The 21679-nt window shown below is 37.9% G+C and overlaps 2 protein-coding genes and 1 non-coding gene across 3 annotated transcripts; 2 read left to right on the top strand and 1 right to left on the bottom strand.

The window, feature by feature from the left end:
* The first annotated feature begins 6394 nt into the window (after nucleotides 1-6394).
* Nucleotides 6395-7544, top strand: LOC144665088 (uncharacterized). The gene is made up of 3 exons (XM_078526262.1): nucleotides 6395-6755; nucleotides 7377-7430; nucleotides 7522-7544. Exons 1-3 carry the CDS (start codon nucleotides 6395-6397, stop codon nucleotides 7542-7544), a joined length of 438 nt encoding a protein of 145 aa, XP_078382388.1.
* A 5959-nt stretch (nucleotides 7545-13503) lies between these two features.
* Trnag-acc (transfer RNA glycine (anticodon ACC)) lies at nucleotides 13504-13577 on the bottom strand. The gene has a single exon. It is a non-coding gene; the product is annotated as a tRNA-Gly (tRNA).
* Nucleotides 13578-15310: 1733 nt separating this feature from the next.
* On the top strand, nucleotides 15311-21399 carry LOC144666676 (uncharacterized). Its single transcript, XM_078528065.1, has 5 exons — nucleotides 15311-15539; nucleotides 16557-16646; nucleotides 18229-18547; nucleotides 18987-19271; nucleotides 20898-21399. Exons 3-5 carry the CDS (start codon nucleotides 18298-18300, stop codon nucleotides 21269-21271), a joined length of 909 nt encoding a protein of 302 aa, XP_078384191.1. The 5' UTR covers nucleotides 15311-15539; nucleotides 16557-16646; nucleotides 18229-18297; the 3' UTR covers nucleotides 21272-21399.
* The last annotated feature ends 280 nt before the right edge of the window (nucleotides 21400-21679 follow it).

The raw sequence follows: 21679 nt of genomic DNA, 5'->3' as shown, positions 1-21679 counted from the left end.
ATTGTTGCAAAAAGTAGAACTCGGTTCTACTTTGTGCGACATGTTGCTGCAATTTGGAGCACTGAAATTTGTTGCGAGACAAGTTGAGCGCGCGGTAGAAATACGGGCAACAACTCGTTCAATTAGCCACGCGACAAGTTGAGGGTTTTTGAATCTCGTATTTCGCCGCCTTAGATAGAGTTGTATTATAAAGTATTATTTCAGGCTACAGATTAAATTCTACGTTGAATCCTGTAAGCTCTGACTGCCGTCTCGATGATTTTGTTTGCTGTAAAAGATACAGATCTTCTCGCGGCCAGCTAGTGTTCCCCCAGGCAAAAAAACCTGTTAACCCAGTGTACAGCTATAAGCCACTGATGTGGTAAAATGTTCTATTCAGCTCTAAAGCGTATGAGTGTTTTGGCTTTTTCTTTATAACAAACGATATATCTTTCTGACTACCTACTTCGGGTGAGTGAATCTTAAATCTTGTACACCCTTTTTTATCGATAAGAATATATTTTATAAGAATATCGAGGTTGAAATTAAAGAAATTTTACGAACATTTTAAGAATAAACCCGAGGCTGAGATTTTCAAAAGAATATAATTGCGTGTTGAAAATCTGTATATCTATATCTAAGAATATTCACAAGAATATTTTCAGCCTAAAATCGGCAGAAAATTTTTTTTTGGTAAATTCGACTTGAAGAATACTATTTTTTTCAAAATTTCAAAATTTATAGCGTTAGAAGTTGAGCGCTGATGTTAAATTTACATAGAGAATATATTTTAACATCAGCGCTTTTCTTCATTTATTCAAGTGTACCAAGTCGCCAGCCATTCCAATCTTTTTTCCTTCGTGCTGTCCAACTTCTAACGCTATACATTTCGAAATATTGTACTTGAATTTACACTGACCTGAAAAAATGAGTATTCTTCAAGTCGAATTTACCAAGAAAATAAATTAAAAATTTTTTAAGCCTCCAACGAACGACGAATCCATGACCTTCCAGATACGGATCGGACACTCCGTGAATCGCTGAGAAATGAAAGACTCACTGAGCGACAGCAAGGTTTTTTTAACTACCTTATTACAGGAAATTAACCCTTCATGAAATTAACGCGAACTTCAAAAATTAGCGTTAATATTTTGTTAACGTTTATTTCCGACCGGTAACTAAGTGTAGCGGAGTTAATTTCCATGACCTTAATTTTTTTTGGCCCCAATTCCTCGATACAGTCCAGACGTTTTTGACTCCTAGGACTCGTAGGAAAAGGCATTATTTCATCAGGGTAGAAATCTGCCGGTATCACTGAAACTGTGAAGAACGCTCGAGGCGGTCAAATTCCTTCGCTTAACCCCTACGTTTAGGATTTTACGCGGTTGAATGAATAAACTTGTTCCCGTTGTCTCAACAAGTTTTTTTTTCTTTGTGTTCGTAGCGTTAATTTCCTTCATTTTGAAATGTTACCCCCATGTTCGCGTTAATTTACTTTATAGGGAAGTTATTTTTTCCTTCAATTTGCGTTAATTTAAGTCTCGTTAATTTCAAATACATTAATTATCACAACGTTAGTTTCCTATAATAAGGTAGGTAAAGGTATGATAAGTGGTGGAATGGCTACTCGGATGAAATGAACAATTGATCGAAGAAGCTACTCAAGTCTTTTGTACGTATAAAACAGGAGTCAGAAGTAGTCTAAAAAGGATAATATAAGAGGTCTAAGTCCACTGATATTTTTTATTCTGTACGGTTGTAAAAAAATAATTTTTGCTAAATAATTAATGCAATTGGAAAATAGTGAATTGTTTCTTTAGCTTCAAATGTTCGACGCCAATTCAATTTTATGTCAAAGTTTCCACGGATTCTTTTTAATTACATTCGTTTTTTTTTTCTATAAGAATATTGTTTTTCCGGCCCAGGCTGAAAATTCGTATTTTTCTGCCGATTTTAAGCTGAAAATATTCTTGTGAATATTCTTAGATTATAGCGTATGACATTTCCGTTTTAGAATGTATTGGGGTATCAATAACAAGTGTTTGGTGTATAACTTCTTGCAGAAATGATTTTAGCATCAAACATTCGGCTAGTGCTGCTTTTTTTGGCTAGTTTTGCCATGTATAGAGAAAGCAAAGATTTTAAACCGTTTACTTGAAAACTGTAATTGTATTGTATTTACAGGTTTTCAACACACAATTATATTCTTTTCAAAATCTCAGCCTCGGGTTTATTCTTTAAATATTCCTAAAATTTCGCAGATTTCAGCCTCGATATTCTTGTGTACAAGATTCACTCACCCGCAGTAGGTAGTCGGAAAGAGCTGAATACAATTCTGAACCACATCAGTGGCTTATAGCTGTACACTGGGTTAACAGGCTTTTTGCTGGGACTACACTTTTGTTAATCTCAGAGCCTGGGCCGAACACTGGTTGGCCGCGAGAAGATCTGTATCTTTTACAGCAAACAAAATCATCGAGACGGCAGTCAGAGCTTACAGGATTCAACATAGAATTTAACCTGTAGCCTGAAATAATACTTTACAATTCAAATGTATCTAAGACCAACAATAGACACGATACGAGCTAGAGCGGTTTTCACTTGAGTGTAGTAAAGTAAATTGCGTTTGCTTTGGTTTTGCATTACTACGCTTAGTGATTGGCTAAAAAAAATTCGCGCCACTTTCTCAGCCAATCAGGAGTAAAACCAAAACCAATCGTGACTCGCTCGCGCACGTTTTCTCGCGCTTCGTGCCAGCTTCATGTATTTGCTTCGAGTTTTGATTGGTTCACTGGATTTTATGTGTCCTTTGTGATTGGCCAGAGTAATTACTTTGGTTTTGCTTTTACGATACTCAATTGAAAACTGCTCTAACAGCCAAACCAAAAACAGCATAATTACAGGTAGGTTTGAAACCGTTCAACGAACCTACTGGATAGAACGGCGTCTAAGCCTTGCAAAATTAATAGTTTCAAAACAGTACAGGTAGATAACAGCTAACCACAAGACTACTGCAGGTTACAGTTACACTTCAACGCTGATTATAGTTTCGTTTATTGTTATGGTCCAGAACAAAAGAATGTAGTGGCTGCGGTTGGGGGCCCCCCGGGAACTAAAGAAAACTAAACCAAGAGAAATAGAATTTGTGTACTAAAAAAATTCTTAAATTTGCTAGCTAGAGCATCATCATGAAAAACTTTTGAGATTAAACATCGACCATGATAAAGTCATTTTCACACTGTGGTTTCGGTGATATTCAGATATACCTTTAAAATTAAGGGCTCGTCATATGTCAAATTTCTGAGACCATTAATAAGTTAAAGTACAAATAATCATACATGTGTGCAATGTGAACAGGCTTCCTTGAAACAACCAATCCGTCGCTTATACAAATTATCCAACATGCAATAAGAATAGCAATTCAAGGAAAATCATGGAAAAAAAAACAAAAACAATACAATGTAGGTGGATTACCGTTAAACAAAAGGCTACTGCCGATGACACTTACAGTTCAACACTAATCCAGAGCAAAAGAACGTACTCAGTGGTTACGGTTAACTTAATTGACAAGAGAAATAGAATTTTTTAATTACTAATAAACATACCACGCGTCCACTAAAAAAACAGAAACTTAATTTTGCCAGAAAATCATGAAAGACTTTTGGGTTTTCACATTAACCACGATAAAGTCAATTTTACAACTGGTATCAGTGACTTCTTATTTCAGTTTTGCTGCTATACGTGTCAACTGATAAAAAACTTTGATTTGCCAGAACACCATGGGGAACTATTGAGTTTAAACATTAACCACGTTTAAGTCGATCTTACAACTGCGGTGAGTGATTTCCTTATTTTTTTTTGCAGGTATACGTTCCAAATCAGCTAAAATCAAGGTCAAATTTCAAACCGTTAAACTACCCGATTTACAATCAAGCATTCAATGTAATGAGCTTTCCTTAAAACAGCCAATCTGCCGCCTACACAAAAAATATCCCCCTGTACAATTATCTCGTGTCGTCATGACAACGTCGTCATGACGACACGAGACAATAATCGCACATACTAACTAAACACGTGATAAGAATAGCAAATGAAGGAAAACAAATCAATGCTGGTGGATAACAGTTAAACAAAAGGCTACTGCAGATAACAGTTACCGTTATGATACAGAACAAAAGGACGTATTTATAGTTAGAGTTTACTTAAATAGAAACATAGTATGTGTACCAATAAACATACCACGTGCCAACTGAAAAATATCGGTAATTTGCCAGAACATCTTGGAAGACTACTAAGTTTAAACGTTAGCCACGTTAAAGTGGTATAAACATTAACCTGAACTTTAAGGTCAAATTTCAACCCGTTAAATGAACCCATTTACAATAAAGCGTGCAATGTCAAGAGGCTTCCAGCTGGAAACAACCAATCCGCCGCCTACACAAATTTATCCCACATGCAGTAAGCATAGCAAATGAAGAATATATATTTCTTGAGACAAAAAACACATTTTTCATATAACACACAACTTGATCACAAGATATCGAAGACATCCAGCGAATTGTAGAGGTAAGTATAAAACTATTTTACTTCATTTTGCTTTACCCTCTAATTTAAATGGGTTGATTTTAGAGGCCTAAAACCCAATGACATTCTTTTATTGTGTACATTGTAAATTGATTTTCACCGTATAATTAATTCAATTGGAAAACGGTTTCTTTAACTCTTTGATACCCAGCCAATTTTATATTAAACGTTTCTTCGTTGATTTTCCGACAACATAATTGGAGAAATTAGTTGTTCGAAATTAGAAAAAGAGTTAGTGACTCGAGTCAATGAAATACGCTTCACGCGGAAGAGTGTACTATGTTTTCTCAATACTTATCCACTGGGTAGTGATTTATCCGGTGGATAGCGTTTTCCAGCCTTTGAACATCTGGGCCCTGCTGATTAAGCCGTATTCTACAATAAAAGAGCTCGAAAATTTTACCTGAAAGAAAATATTAAAACAACATATGCTATATAAGTCTAAAATAGGCAAGGCCGCAGTGAAAAATTTTTATCCTGTGCGAGATTGGTCGTTTTTAAAAAGGGTAAGTTTTCACTATCCACGCAAAAACACGACAACGGCGTTTTAAAAAATTTTCACTCTAGAGAGCGTTTTCGATTACTTGCGTTTTCGGTCGACGTTTTCACTAGATAAGTGTGCCGGACAAATTGAAAAGGACATTTCACAAAGAAAAAGTTTGCGCTTTCGATTGAACAGTGTGGATGTAGCCAAAGTCCCAATATATTCTAATTAAAAATAAATCTGAAATTTGTGAAATAAATAAATAAATCTGGAAGTCAGCTTGGAAAAAAGGAGTTCAGGATGAAATTATAAATTTATATCATTGTTAGTTTTCGCTCTAGCTAAAACACACGAAAAATCCTGTGGTGAATTGACCAATGTCATTAATAAGAAATGATATATTTGCAAGCTAGGCCACCGGTGTCATAGCCTGCAAATACAGCCGGCTGTATTCGCAGGGTACCGGTGTCAATGAACCAAAAAATAACTTGGTATTTTTAGTTTTACCATCAGTGATTTAAGTGCATTTATCAGGTTAAATCAACAAAACGTTCACTTATTTAAAATTAAATTTATTTAAAGTGCTACATTAGTTTCTCAGTCAGTCCGAAAATCCCTGTATTCATATTTAATCCAGCGTCGAAGGCGTCAAGTTCACTGGTTTTATCGTAATTTTATTGTAAATTTTGAAAGCCCGTAACAAAAAAAAAATTCTGAATAACTGACTTCAGTTCATATACAGGGAGGTATGAAATGTGATATGTAGTACAAGAGAACACATGGAGAATCGTGCAGTGATATAAGGGTGCTCTCCATTTGTGAGAACTGGCCAGCCAGTCCGATGGTTTTTAATGTGAAATGCTGCTTTTCCACGAGATTTTCCCACAAATCCACCGCAACAGTGTGTAATATTCATGCAATGAGTGATTTGGCAGGGCAAATAGAGCAGTTTTCAATTGAGTGTCGTAAAACCAAAACCAAAGTAATAACTCTGGCCAATCACAAAGGACACGGACAATCCAGTGAACCAATCAAAACTCGAAGCAAATACATGTAGCCGGCACGAAGCGCGGGAAAACGTGCGCGAGCTAGTCGCGATTGGTTTTGGTTTTAGTTCTGATTGGCTGAGAAAGTGGCGCGAGATTTTTAAGCCAATCACTAAGCGTAGCAATGCAAAACCAAAGCAAACGCAATTAACTTTCAACACTCAAGTGAAAACCGCTCTATGACTAACAATGGATTTCTTTTTCTCGAATATACCGGTCTGACCGGCCAGTTCTGAATAATGGAAAGCACCCTAAGTGTTCAGTCGCATTCCACTTTGTTTTTTGTCTTCGCAGGGAAGCCATGCAGCTTTCTATTTTTCTCATCACCCTTGGTGTTGCAGTCGTCGCCCATTCTGATTCCGGGGATGATGATGTCGATACGGCCAAAGGACTGACGTATTTAGGTGTTGGTTATGACGTCCTTAAAGGAAATCCTGAAGGCGGCGAGTTGTCATTGGGTGGTGTGGACCCAGGCCTTCGCTCCACAAGAAGAATACTGCAACTTACGTGGGATAACCAGGACACTACTGTGGACGGGAAGTACCGGGTACCAGATCAGGTTTCCTTTGCTCATCACGAATCCTGTGTCCAGCAAAGCAAACACCAAATGTATTCCGGCGGAAGGTCCTATCAAAAGAAACTCATGGAGGATGTGCAACACAGTAAGATGTTATGTTTCAAATTAGCCATTTCGAGTAGGCCCTTATTGATTGTGCTAACATAATTTTTGGCATAATTTGGAAATCGAGCATAAATTTTGCACTTTTGAGTGTAGTATCCCTCGTTGCTTCATGTGAAGGAAGTCTTAGACTTACCTTAAGGCAGGGGTATACCTGAATTGGAGTAAAATTTTAAGTGGATTAAAGAAGAGGTAAAAGACAAATATATATTTTTGGAACACCACCAGTCAGTTGACCCTCACACAAAGGCGCTCCTGGTTGTCAGGGGACTGTTTGTACCTATTAATTCTTAACTCCAAATTCTAATTTTCAAATCACATTAAGTCTTCACAGGAGCCCATAACCTCCTGATCTTCAATATTTCTTATTTCTTTAAATTTTACCAATCCTTTGAGAAAAACTCCCAATCGTTCCCAAAAATCACTCAAAAAATGATGCAAAACATTAACACCGCAAAACATAGATTCGTGTTTTGAGCATAGAGTTTTTGGATTGCTTGAAACTAGAACGAGATATTAGCATAAAAGTCAAGTTAAGCGGTGGATAACCTAACAGGACAGCAAAGCATATTTGTTTATTGGTTTTTCTTTTAACTTTATACAGCTGGTGGCAACGAGGATGCCGCATTGTGGAACGCCGCATTCAGTCTAAGTGAAAGTAAGAAGAATCATATCTTTTAAATTTTTAACTTCCATTTTAGATATACTGTAAGGCTTTTTGCGACTTTTTAATTTTTATTTTTTACTAGGGCCTCTATTGATAACGAGATAGTCTAATCGGCGCGTGTCGCGTGTCGTGGGTAAAATGTCGCGGGTCGCGGGTAAAATATCGCGGGTACCACAAAATTGTCGCGGGTAAAATGTCGCGGGTAAAAAAAATTGTCGCGGGTCCAAAAAAAGTTATATTTTTTGTTTTATAGTTTTTCTTAAGTTCAATACCTCATTAAAGATAATAGAATAGCGATAACAAGTGTTTGAAAGTAGGTGGACGAAAAATTGGACTTTACTTTAGCTTTCTAGTTTTTGAACAGCATATACCACACCAATGTTCAAGATAATAAAATAATAATACAATAGCAATGACTTGTTGACATTGTGTGTGTATCGTAATTTGGTTTCCCATCGCCACTTTTATAACTCTTTTTTGACGAAAGACTTGCATACATTTCTGTCAAACTTTAGCTAAGTTACGCAGCGAAAAGCGGAAGTGATGCGGGATTTCTGCGTTTGACCGCTGTAAAACGCCTTCAACATTAGTCACTCCTCCACTTTGCGACAGACTGTTCGCTCGTGTTTACAGCTCTATACTTCGTGGTACAAGCTCTATATTTCGTGGTACCGTTCAGACTTTTTTACTTTGATCACCGTACTCAAGAATCTCTCAGTGGAATTATTTCGAAAGGGCGAAGCCGGAGACAATCTTTCTTCAACCACGCAGAGTTGGCACTGTCTGGAATCCTTTCCATAACCTTGCTGTATACAACACCTGTATACTATTTCTACTTGGTCTAAAGCTGGTTCTACTTGTATTTTGTTTATTACAAATATAACGAAAATTCAACCATTGGAACCTCGTTTACGCGATATTTTTTTAGTTAATTAAGCTTACCTTTGACAGAGCTGTGCGCAGCGCGTCGAAAAAACAAAGCTGCAAAGGTGCACATCGCTTCGCTTAAAATTACACAGACACATAAAAATTATACATACATGCTACCGACAACCTCTACTAGACAAAAAAATATGGAATAAATACCCTGTGTTACTTTTTAAAGGCATAAGTATTGGTATAGCACCGAGAAAAAATCGCTTCAATCGAATCAACTAAATTCGCTGGTAAATTCGAGAAAACAGTTGTGATGATACCGGTTCCCACTAGCGACGTACCGGTAAAGCGGAATCGGAAGCGTTTAAAAACCATAAAATTTTAATAGTCGAAGTCAAAACGACGAACGCGATGGAAGATGAATCGGAATAGAAATGAAAAGGAGACCTGCACCCTTGAATGTGTAAGCCTTATGAATTAGCCACCTAAATGTATGGGCTACTTGTGTCCTTGGCACAGGCAATTTCCAAAGCAGCGAAAATATCCGCACAATCGTAATTTATGAACTTTTATTTGAGAATACATTTTTCTTCCCAAATCTCTCTTGGAAATTTAAAATGATGTATCATAAAATCCAGAATGCGCATTGGACAAATTTAAAACCGCCTGTTAGTATCAGAGCGGACAGCTCGATAAATGACGCGAAAATAGCAACTCTCAAAGCGGATGGTTTGCCTTTGTAATTACTGTGAAGTGGTAAAAAAAATAGGGATCAATGTCCTTGACCTTCGTAGGTTTTTGTTTGTTGAATTGAACGGTTGTGTTGGAATTATGTTAGTTTGTTGTTTGTCTAATTTTGCTCTCTCTTTTTGCAAGCAGAGGTACTTATTCCATTTCAGGAGGCAAATACATTTTAAAATTTATTACAAGTTATACACTATTGGCTGAATTTTGAGATATTGTTGTTGGTGCTATAGTTAACGTCAATTTATCATTTATAACGTTCAACTATTTTTGGAAAAACAGAAAAGAAAATAACGTTAGAGTAGTATACTGTTCGAAAATTGCCCATGGAAAACTAGAAAACTAAAGTAAAGTTTAATTTACATTGAAGCACTTGTTATCGCTATTCTATTATCTTTAATGAGGTATTGAACTTAAGAAAAACTATAAAACAAAAAGTATAACTTTTTTTCGGACCCGCGACAATTTTTTTTACCCGCGACATTTTACCCGCGACAATTTTGTGTACCCGCGACAATTTTGTGTACCCGCGACAATTTTTTGTACCCGCGACATTTTACCCGCGACCCGCGACATTTTACCCGCGACACGCGACACGCGCCGATTAGACTATCTCATTGATAACAGTTTTAATTGTAAAGCTGATAGAGAAACCCTGTTTAAATAAAGGCTTCATCATCATTGATCCTTTTCGCGCTATTGGACGCATAAGGCCTCAAAGGCTTACTTACTTATCTACTATTTGAAAAGCTCTATGACTTTCGTTGAAACTGCTTGGCGGTGTATTAAGGTAAACGTGGCTCGTAATGGTTTAGATATGCAGTTTTATACAGTCACGCCGCAAAAAAATAATTAAATCAAAACTATATAGTCAAGAATATTATAGGTTGTAGAAAACTACTATATTAAGTACTTGTCCAAGTCTCAGGTCTGTACTCGAGTTATTCCGTACTCGAGTTATCCGTAAAAGTATTCTACGCAAATTTAGAGAGCACAGTATGGAAACGTAATTAATGTTGGAGCCCAACTGCTCAGACTCAATCAATGAAAACATCTGACATTCACTTCTGTTACAAAAAACGGTCAGATGACGTCATGAACAAGTATATATCTACATAAACATAAACATAAACATAAACATAAACACTTCTCGCAAAACGTCAACTAATCTGATTGTTAAAAATCACAGGATGAGGTGACAGCCTTCTGGCGGCTATCTTTGATCTCGTGTGGCGTGAAACTCCGAAATTAAAACGCTCTATCTTAAAGACGGTGAATGCTATCTAACTAAAAACCTTCAACACAATGTTTTTATAAGGACGTCTAATAGCAGTGAAGGATACAAACTCAGAGGTCTTGCGAGTCTGGATTTTAGAATTTTGATGACGTCATGTTAAAACCAAGAATTCCCGTCTTTGGCAGCTAGCTACACCAATAATGTTGGGGGCTAACCACAACTTTGAAAAGGTTTTACCAATGAACAAATTGAAGTCACCGTGACGTTAAAATTCGTTGCCTTGGTTGTTTAAAAAGTAGTCAAAGATAACTTATTTTGACCGTTTTAGGGGGATAACTTAAAGATGATTTCCAGTCCGTACTGCGCAGACTCAGGGTTGTTGAAATGTTACACTTCGGTGATAGCGTACATGAACATTCTTCTAATTGAAAATATTGGTTTCCTGCTCCGGATACATAGTTAAAAGGGTTTAAAATGTTTTCAAACTCGGAGCGCAAATAAAATTTAAAAGCGTGAAATATTTCGTCTGATATCATCCAGACTTCATCAGTCACTGAGGTGGTGTTTTTTTAAGATGAATGTTAAGAAGACATTTCACTGCCTCGGGGGAGTTAAAATTCTGTCATAAATTGGAGCTAATTCAAAACCATTGTCTCTATTTAACAAAGGTTTTCTGAGTTTTATCTCAATGGCCTCTTTTACCCGGCGTTTAAAGGTGTTGATTTCGGTGGCTAACACTTTTGCCTTGCTTGTGTCTACCGAGTGGCCCTCCAGTCGACAATGTTCATGAATGGCTGACGAGTTCCTCGACTGATGTTCTTTCATTCTGGTTTCCAGTAAACGGGACGTTTCGCCAACGTACTCCTTGTTGCACTGTTCACATTGAACCTGGTACACAGTTCCGCATTTCTTTAGATTGGACGTTTTGTCTTTGACATGTACCAATTGCGACCTCAGGGAATTTACGGGTTTATGAATAAGTGTGACCTCGTGTGACTTAAACGCTCTTTGAAGGCGTTCAGAAATTCCTTTGATGTATGGCGCTGAAGCGTAGATTTTCTTCTCGTTTTCGGGCTCTTTCGTTCCAGACTTGGAATGTGGTATTGTTAGCATCCAATCTGGGTAGTTGTTTACTTTCAAAGCTTGTTTCACGTGTTGGGCTTCTCTTGTTTTGTCCTCGTCCTCGGTAACCAAGGTCTGGGCTCGCAGCATCAGGGTGTTAACTACAGCTCTTTTGTGTTGAAGATGATGATTTGAGTGGAAGTTCAGGTACTGATCCGTGTGCGTAGGTTTACGGTACACGGAGATCTTGGATTCTTCTGTTTGTGAGACTCACAAACATTGCAGGCGGAGATTGCGCAGTACGGACTGAAAATCATCTTTAATAACTTGACGGTGAAAGTTTTTGTTTGTGATATTTTTTTAGTCAATTGGACAAGACAAGTTAAACTAACAATTTTTTAAAAAATAACGTAGGTAGGCTTAATAGTCACCTTATTTCCAAAAATAAAGGAATATATCAAAGAAAAGAATGAATGAGCTCAATTGACGTTGCTATGGTAATGAACATTGACGTCACAATATCCTCAAACTGCTCGCAGTCTATGGGGCCGAGATTAAGGGCGCATTATTTTGGGACTATTCTGGCCATTCTCATTCTGGTTTATGAATAACAGAATACACGGAATTTCAATTCCCAAAAGAACGCATATTCTGAAAACGGAATACTGGTGGCGGAGGTGACCTGAGAACTATTGTATCTGCGCACGCGCGAGTTGCGAACGACCTGGGGCGGCCGACCGCGTATGATTTCCCGCCAAAACTATCCCAAAAGAACGCATGTTCTGTCTATTCCGAGTAAACCGTATTTCGTTCATTCTCTTCATTCTGCTCCCGACCGCAGAATGAACAGAATAGTATTCCGTTCATTCCGAAAACGAAATAGGTCCCAAAAGAACGCGATCACCTTCTATTCCTAGAATTCCTATTCCGGAATAGTCTAGGGCTTTCCACAAGTTGCTCGACATTTCCCAAAAAGTTGCTCAAAAGTTGCTCCAAATATCCAAAAAAGTTGCTTCTGATAATAAAAGTTGCTTGAAAGTTGCTCCTTAAAATCCAAAACGCTGCTTTTAATCAAGAGAATTTCTCTAAATATATGCTAAGTTCCCTTTGAGGGTAAGATTTCTAAGCAGGATTATGCATTTTTACAGCAAAAAAGTATCTAAATAACATATTCAGGGGAAAATGTGTTAATAACAAGGATTTCTTTAACTTAGAAAAATCGTGAAGATATCAATGACGTCATGTTTGCTGACGAGTTTTGTAATGTTTTAATGCAAAATGAGACGATAGTTGAAACGTCTTCAGATGTTCCTCGAAAATCTTCGGCGAACTTCGTAAATCTTCGGAAACGTTCGTATTGCCTTTGAACAACACTCGGTTGATCTTTGGTCTGGAAATTGTTCAAAATCCAACAAGTTGCTCATGAGGAAAAAAGTTGCTCGAAGGGGAAAAAGTTGCTCGAAATATGAAAAGTTGCCAAAAAGTTGCCGAGCAACTTGTGGAAAGCCTTAGAATAGTCCCAAAAGAATGCGCCCTAAGTATCCGTTGTCCGTATTTGAGAAGGTCGGACTCCGTATTAAAGGAGTCTTTTAAAGTAAATATTTGATTATTTTTCGAAACATGGGAAGTTGTCCGTAATGAAGAGGTGAACATATTAGAGGGGAGTGAAATTATTTTGAAGGCGGTCACCTACTGGACTGGATACGCATGAGGCAAATGATATATTTTTCAATTACTCAGGGCATAGTTAATAGAGGGAAATGGTTAGGAAGCCCGGCAAACATCAAAGGAGCAAACAAAGAGGCCTTGATTTATGTTGGAAGTGAAGTGAATAGTGAATACTTTGTTTACCCTCGGATTGTAGAGTAGCTTTTAACATAGCTAATATCTCCGAGCATTTCAACAGTACAACGGCCCAATCACAATGGGCAAAGACCAGACCACAACACCGGGAACTTCGTGCCCTACTCTTAACGATAAGTGTGTGGGTTCTTTTACGTCCCCTGCTGACCATAACACTGAAGATATAGGAGACGGGGCCTACGGTTTATCGTCCTTAACCGAGAAGACTAGAATATCTAATCATTTGCAGTTGTTATTGCAAAGGCAGCATATTCTCCTCAGTTATTTTAAGACCCTGAGTGTTGGTCCGGTCTGGGACTCGAACCCGAGACCTCCCGCACGGTAGTCCGGCGCTCTACCAACTGAGCTAACCGGTCGGAAGGTCCACGACCCTGCACATCTTTTGTTTTGTGCTCATACACTATGCATGAATTACGTAATCCCAATGTTTTTTATTGGTTAGCTACCTGAACACACGTAACCACCTATTGTATTTTGTCAGGTTTTGTGCAGGGTCAACCCCCAAAATAGCGAACAATAAAACATACAACAAAGAACTTTGCCAGGCTTCCGAACCATTTACCTCTATAAACTATGCTCAGGGTGATTAAAAAAATCCTCTTTTTGTTTGTTTTCCTTTACTTTCTTGTTACTGCAGGATTTGAGCAGGAGAGTTCAGAGACTCAATCATCAAAAAACGTATATTTTGAAACCAAAAAGGTGTGCAATAGAGGAAGAGCTCGATACAAAATGGGCTTAGCTCAAGAAACAGAATGGCCAGTTACCAGAGAATTTGCAGATGCTGCATGTAAATTACCCGCCAAGTACAACAAGCAAGCTTACATGAAATTCATTGAAGACTGGGGAACGGTAAGTGAACTTTTAATAAAATAATCTGGGGTTAAACGTGAAATTGAGTGAAAATTTTAGAGGTTTAGTGTAGGGATAGAAAAAAAATTAAAACTTTACAAGATAGCACCCCGTCAAGAATTTTTGCTAATGAATTATCGTGCAGTTCGTTGTTGTCCAGTTTCTGTTTGTATTCTGTCTGCTGTATTTTGTCGAAGTCTCTGTAATCGTTCGTTGTTGTTCAGTTTCTGTTTGTATTCTGTCTGCTATATTTTGTCGAGGTCTCTGTAATCGTGCAGTTCGTTGGTGTTCAGTTTCTGTTTGTATTCTGTCCGCGGTATTTTGTCGAAGCCTCTGTACTCGTGCAGTTAGTTGTTGTTCAGTTATATTATGTCTGCTGTATTTTGTCCGTTACTAGGCAACAATAACCCAGAGCTTCGCGAGGCCCTGCGAGTCACGTATTACTAGTATATTCATAAGCAAGTGCGCAAAGTTTCGTTGTCGTTTTTAGGGTGAGTCAAAACCAATCTCACTCGACTTCAAAAGACGATAACTTTCCACCATTTCATTCATACTCGTTGGAAAGTGAAGCTCTGTTTGTCTTTTTGCGGGTGAACTGGGTCCCAGTGGACTAACCAATGGCAGTACAGTATAAGGGGCTGAAGTGTGAGAGCAAGTGAGGTTCCACCGAAAAGTGCCAAGACGCCGTGTTGAATGACGTCATCACATAGACAGAAATGTCAATGAACCGAGCTGTATATATACGTATACGTTGCGAATGTAAAAGTTTCTTTTAAAAAAAAGACAGTTACAATTCTTCCAAAAGATCAGAAAGACATTTAGCAGAAACAACAAGAATATATCGAAAGCAATACAAAAATAGGAGAAATTTATCTCCTTGCGTCGCTTGTTTTCGCGACTTCGTCGCTCACTACACTAAGCCGCCTCGTGGCTTAACGCTTAAAGCACGCTTCGCTCGCTTTATTATCGTGAGGCCGACTTTTGGCAAGTCTAGAAAAAATGGAGCAATACAAGAACTGTAATGTAAACCACTGGTGTGGTGGTTATTAGTATTTATATAATAACCTGAATTCTACGCGCATTTTGATTGGTTCTTACTTATGATCTATCAGAGTACAGACACATAGTTGACGTCACGCGGTGGTGTGACTCGCGCGCGTGATCAGAGTTCATAGTCCAAATCAGAGTTGTCGGCAAAGTTTTTCAAACTTGCGGGACCACAACAAAGCAAAAAGTTCAGCTTAATTACAAATCTTTAGTGAGAAACAATACGCCAAGCATCGTTCACCTTTCGAAGCATTTAACAAGCTTGAAGAAGACAGTGAATTATTCGAGAAATTATCCGAAATCTATATGAAAGTTTGACCGGTGTTGTACAGTTGGACGACGCCACGGAAAACAAACGAATTGCGGTTGAACGCTTCGGTTAATGCTTACAGATTTGAACAACTTTCCAAATCGGAATAAAGGTTAGTTTTTTCATTGACTTTCAATTGACCATTTTTCTGTTTATTTAATCGGATTAACAATGCTTCGTGTTAACGAAAACTTAATAGTGAAATCAAAACAACTTAGCTCATCGGTACGGCAGCATTGCTCACACAGAAGTGTGCTGAGTCTTGTGTTATTATATAAAACAAATAGATTTCATTTTGCCGTGGGTCTGTTCAGTAATAGATCACAGAAGACGTCAAAATGTGGTATGAACATCAGTGACCCACTCGGCTAGCGCCTCGTGGGCCACTTCTCTGTTCATACCACATTTTGACGTCATCTGTGATCTATTACTGAACAGACGCACGGCAAAATGAAATCTATTTGTTAAATAGAAGATGTACCGAGAAGTTAAACTGTGTACAATTGAAAACAACGGGAAAGACCATCATTAACAAAAGTACTCTTAATCATGTAAAAGTAATAAATGCCTTGAATATAGTTATTCCCGATTTATTGCACTGTTAAGCCGTGTCCTAAAATCGTACTTTTCAACCACGTTCAAGGGAAAAGCCCTGAGAACGAGGTTGGGTAGTTTTCTTGAAGGGACTATGTCACGGCTAAGTTAATTTTATGTTATTAAATTTTGCCAAACATCCGCTATGAAACTAAATGTTTGCAAAGACATTAATTCTATGATTCTAAATGACAAAGCAATAGCTTCATTGCAGCCAAATGTGTCTCCCGGGCGTCATAAATTAAAGTTACAAGCAGACAAGATAAACTTTGAAAATTGTTCCGCCGGACCATATTTCAAAAGCTCACATCGCAATCCGTTCCAATCTTCGACACTTTTGGCCATCCGTACCTTCTTTTGCATTTGGTGTGTTATTTAAATATTCCTTCACTGTTTTAAGATGTTATTTTATATATTTAAACGAATTTTGTGGTCATTTCCTATGCCTAAGTTTGGCTAAAATCCGTGACACGGTCCCTTTAATTGTTGTTTTTGTTGACACTATTTTTTTGACAGTTGTTTTTCTTTCTTTTAGCACATTGTTTTAGAGGTGGAACTGGGAATCAAATCGACTGTACGCTATCAAAGTTCCTATACTGAAATTGCCAAGTATGCCACGCAAAATGTAAGAATTCTTTAATTTTTATATGACTTATATATATTTTTATTGTATTTATATTTAGTATTAGTGTAGCTTTTAGTTTTTAGCAGTGTCCCCTAATTAGTGTGGTATTATTTTCCAGGCTATAAGGTTTTGACACTTAAATAAAGTTTCTTATCTTATCTTAATTAGCACTGTCAAGAAACAACTCATAGACATCATATGATATAAAATGTAAAAATTATTGTCTGTTTTTTATTCTAGTTTCGTTCACATCGTTAATATCTTGAGCTTTATATAATCTTTTTTTAAATACAGTAAAAATCCGCGAGTGAGAACCTAGCCTAAACAGGTTCTTACATTAAGGATTATTAACACAAATTTAGTTCTTAGTAGGTTCTTAATTCCTGAAGAAAAAAATTTAATGTTGTTATAGAGATTTTAGTGGTATTTAGCCTTTTTCTTGTATAAAATTTACATACCACATAGTGTTTATGTCAAAATAGAGCACAAATCATATCATATTTTCCCAAAGGTAAACATTTTTAATCAATTTTAGAAATTAAGAACCTGTTTCCAAATTTTAAGCTTAATATGTTCTAATAGAAATGGTATTTAATTTGCAAATTTTAGCCGGTTGTCACTCGCGGGTTTTTACTGTAGTTCTTATATGCTTTATGAAGATTTTAAATTATATGCATTCGAATTTTTCATTTGATGCTCCCTAACATACTTTGTGCATTACTAACTTAGTAGAAATTATTGCAGCATACATTTTAAATTTGTTTTGACGGGCAAATATGCTCAGTGCTCAGTCACTTTTTTCTTTGTTCATTGTAATTTGAGAGCATATACAACATGATGTTCGGCCTTTTATTTTGAAAATTGCAAAAATACTTTCAAGAAATAATTATTCTAATTATAAAGTAATACTCTTGGTTTTCGATAGGAAAATTCTTTGTACAATTTACAAATGCAATTCCAATTATTTAGTTGAGTAGAAAGGTAAATTATTGCGGTTTTCAGTGATATGCGAACTCTGAAATTCAAAATCCAAGTATCCAATTAACAATTGCGTTTTCTTCTCTGCCGTCAATCATAATTATTTCGACAATCAACGAACCAAAAATAACAGAGACAAACAAAATGGATTGAAATCTGCCAATTACATACGTGGCCTTTTGACCCGGTTGAAGTGATTTTCTTTTTCTGCAAAGGGCCCATTTACATGTACATGGAAAGAGGATGATTCTAGCACTAGGATCATCCTTCTTTCATGTAAAAAGATTCTAGGGCTAGGATCATCCTAGCTCTAGGATGATCCTATCTGAGATAAGGGATGATCCTAGCGTTAGGGCCAAATGCAACCCTTCGCAGGTAAACTTAAAGTATATCGAGCTCGAATGATCCGAGTACTAGGATCATTTCATTTTACGTGAAAGGAAGATGATCCTAGTGCAGCTAAAAGCACCCTCTTTTCATGAATGGGCCCTAAGTTGTATGACAACCGCAAAAAGCGAAACGGTTGGGCGAGGATTGAATGTCAGAATTCGCATCTCACTGAAGACTGCCTGAATAAATCGGCATTTGATGCTTTTATTTTTAGTCCGAATCATCTGTGTCCCTGTCTGGTGGCTATCTGGAACTTAGTGCCGCTGTGTCTAGTGCCTTCCAAATGTTCAAAGGATCCAGCGGAGATAGCTCAAAATTTACTGAGCTCAAGACGATGTTTACCTCCGGAGGGCCCGACATGCCAGCTCCCATTGGATTGAAGCTACTTCCTATTTACCAGGCTTTTTCACGCAGTTACTTCACAAAAGTCCTCAATCCGCAATCCAAATGTACAAATTTGGTAGGGAAGCAGAAAAACGTGAAACGGTTCTTGAAGAATTATGCAAGTCTTAAAGGAGCTTCAGTTAAGGAGGGTATGATCGAAGGCCATTAAAAGAAATTAAAGAGTGATAAAAAGGATCATTAAGAATTATTTTCCAGTATTGCGCAATTTTACCACGGTAAGACAAAGAACGCGCAGAATATGCCATGTTATTATTCCACTATTGCGCCATTTTACCATATTAGGGCAAAATATGCCACGCTGTTACACAGTAGAAAAGGGCAAAAATACGAACGTACAAACTTATGGAATATACGGGCTCAAACTTGAAGTAAAAAATAGTGGAATAATAAATCCCGTATTCGATGGTTAAACATATAATACGAGCGGACATTTTGCTCATGGCTCGTATTTTTCCTCACTCCTTCGGGGCTAGGAAAAATACTACGCAACTTACAAAAAAACCCCGCGCGTATTGTAAGTTAAACCATCGAATAAGGTGTATATATTTCTCCGAAAATTTTCTTTAGATCCCGATGTGCGTATTCCTCTAACTTGGCCACAGGGTACCTATGGTCTCCCCATGACAAAGTCAGGATGTCCTGAAGGATCCTTTTGGCACAAGGGGACTCGCTTCCATGATACCTTTAAAAGCAATTCTTGGTCAAATCCGTATGACCTGGCAGGAAGAGCTGCTAAAAATGACATGGAACAAAAGTTTTGCATGAAGACAGAATACTATACGTCTTATTACAGTCTGCCTTGGCCACGTGGACAATACTGCATATTCAGGAAAGGAGGAGCCTGCCCTGCAGGTACGTGTAGTGAGCCGATCACGAGAGCTGTTTACACCTAACCTGCGTTGCAGACGAACTAAAGCCCGGTATAGTAGTTCGTCTGCAACGCAGGCTATTTACACCCGGCGTATCCAATCGAACGTTCGGTATTCGAAAGCAATCGAGCACCAATCGTTCGTCACCGTGGGCGGTTTAATACGCCCACCGTATACCTTTATCGAGTTAAGGTGGATTTCCACTGTCGCGTAAATATTTGCGTACGTAAAACGTGCGTTAAAAAATGTACGTTGACAAATTTCCACTGTCGCGTAAAAGGTAATAAAAAGCGTTTCTTTTTTACGTTCGTTGAACGTACGTAAATGCCCGCCATCCTGAACTTTGGCGCCAAAAGGCAGGGAGATCGCGGGTAATTTAATTTGCCTGCCGCCAAAGTAATGGCACCCGCTGAAGACAAGCGGTTCCATCTCCTACTTTTACCTACGGCAAAGACTCTAGAGAAGAAGAAAAAAGCAAGAGATACTAGGTATTAAAGAGAACTGTTTTAATACCGTTATCAAGTTGGTGAATAGAGTGTGTTCTTGGCGGCCATATTGGAGGAGTGAAACAATAATAAATTGTTTTTCCTTTGGGAAAAAATAATGAACATTTTTATGCAAATATCTTGTTGTTTGACTCTTCTAACATGGCTGCCATGAAAACACTTTATACCACACACTAGTAAAAGAAATGCGTGAATATGACTAAGAGGTATTTTATAAATACTTCCGAAAGACACCATAAAGTAAAAAAAGATTTGAGGCGACCTTCCCAATCCTACGTGACCTGACGCAGGAGTTTTCTTTCACTATTCTGTTCGTGTAATTTAGGTCAATAGTCAGTTCTATAGATTATTGCTGGAAATCGTCGGACTTCCTCGATGAGAAGTGCTTCTACATCTGAATGTTTTCCCATGTAAATCGACGGCCATTTAAAAGAAAATGGCTTTCCACATGGTAAGTCGTATCATGTGACAAAATCCAAAGTATGATTGGGTGAATCGCTGCGTAACCGCAGACAGCCCCGAAAAAAGTTGAACTAAACACTCGCGATCGCTACGTGCGTATACGTGCGTGTAACGTACGTAAATACAGTAGAAACCCGGTAACTCGAACTCGGATAACTCGAACAACCCCGCTAACTCGAACTAACCTACATTTCCCTTGGACCCACTTTTCAGTCATTTTTACTCGGTTAACTCGAAAACCCCGCTAACTCGAACTGTTTTTCGTTTCCTTGCAGAGTTCGAGTTACCGGGGTACAACTGTACCTAGAAAAAACGTGGCATTGAAAATTGGGCAACGTAAATTCGACGCACGTAATCGCGCGCGTAAAATGTCATTTTTACGTACGTTAACAATTTTTACGTACGTTAACGTGCGTCAACAACTGAAACGCGACAGTGGAAATCCACCTTTATGGTGCACTTGAGAAGTTTGGAGAGCACTCAAGAAGCGCAAGAGTTGCTCTCGGCTTTCGCCTCGAGCAGCTCTTACGCTTCTTTCGTGCTCTCTAAACTTCCTGTGTTTACCAGAACTCGATAGTGCACGCTAAACATGAGTGTTAAATAAATGAACTTATTAATGACATCAGTTTTGTTACACACAGGGTTTGATCAGCACGCACTTGTTATGTGGGTTGATGCCGCACTTTTTAACAAGAACCGGGTCAGTGGAGATGTACCAGACGGTAAATATGAGAGCAAGTTTACAGTAATCGCGTTTTGTTGCCGCACGGATGGGCATGCCAGTAACGCCATTTTCCTGCCAACTGACTCTCCCTTCGTACTTATGAAGTCTAACACCCATCAGTGCCAGCAGGTGAAAGGCATGCAAGTGAGAGAAGAATACTTCAAATGGGACAGTGACGATTATGGTGCCCATTTAATTTCTGACGACGACCGACTGCAAGGACCAGTGAATGCAGACATTGACTCTCACGGCAATCTAAAAATTGAGTACTGTTATTATTACAAAGCATGAGGTGTTGTCATATATCTCTTAACAAATAATGTTGTGACAGCTTAACAGGATATCTTGTGAACTCTTAAAATAACGCACAGCAGAACTCTCAATGAACTGAAACTGTAATCAGAAAGTTTATAATCCAGTTTGACTTGTTTATGTAATGACCTCTATAAGGCACGCTAGAAGAAAACAATGTAAGCGTAATTAAGAGTAACTTTATTAATTTGAAAAGGTCATACACTTAACAAATATGTCATACATAAAAGCTAAGCACGGACAAAGAAGCAATGAAAATAAAAGAGTGAATCAACTCATGACATGTTCAGTGGTGTTTAATGTTAAGTTGTGAAACTGTATCGAAATATCTTTATTACTTCATAGAAGCGTTTTCATTCTGGAGTACATTAAACACTGAATTACCCT

Source organism: Oculina patagonica, chromosome 9, assembly GCF_052425735.1.
Source record: "Oculina patagonica isolate OP01 chromosome 9, crgOcupat, whole genome shotgun sequence".
NCBI lineage: Eukaryota > Metazoa > Cnidaria > Anthozoa > Scleractinia > Oculinidae > Oculina > Oculina patagonica.
This window is presented reverse-complemented; position numbering and strand designations above follow the sequence as displayed.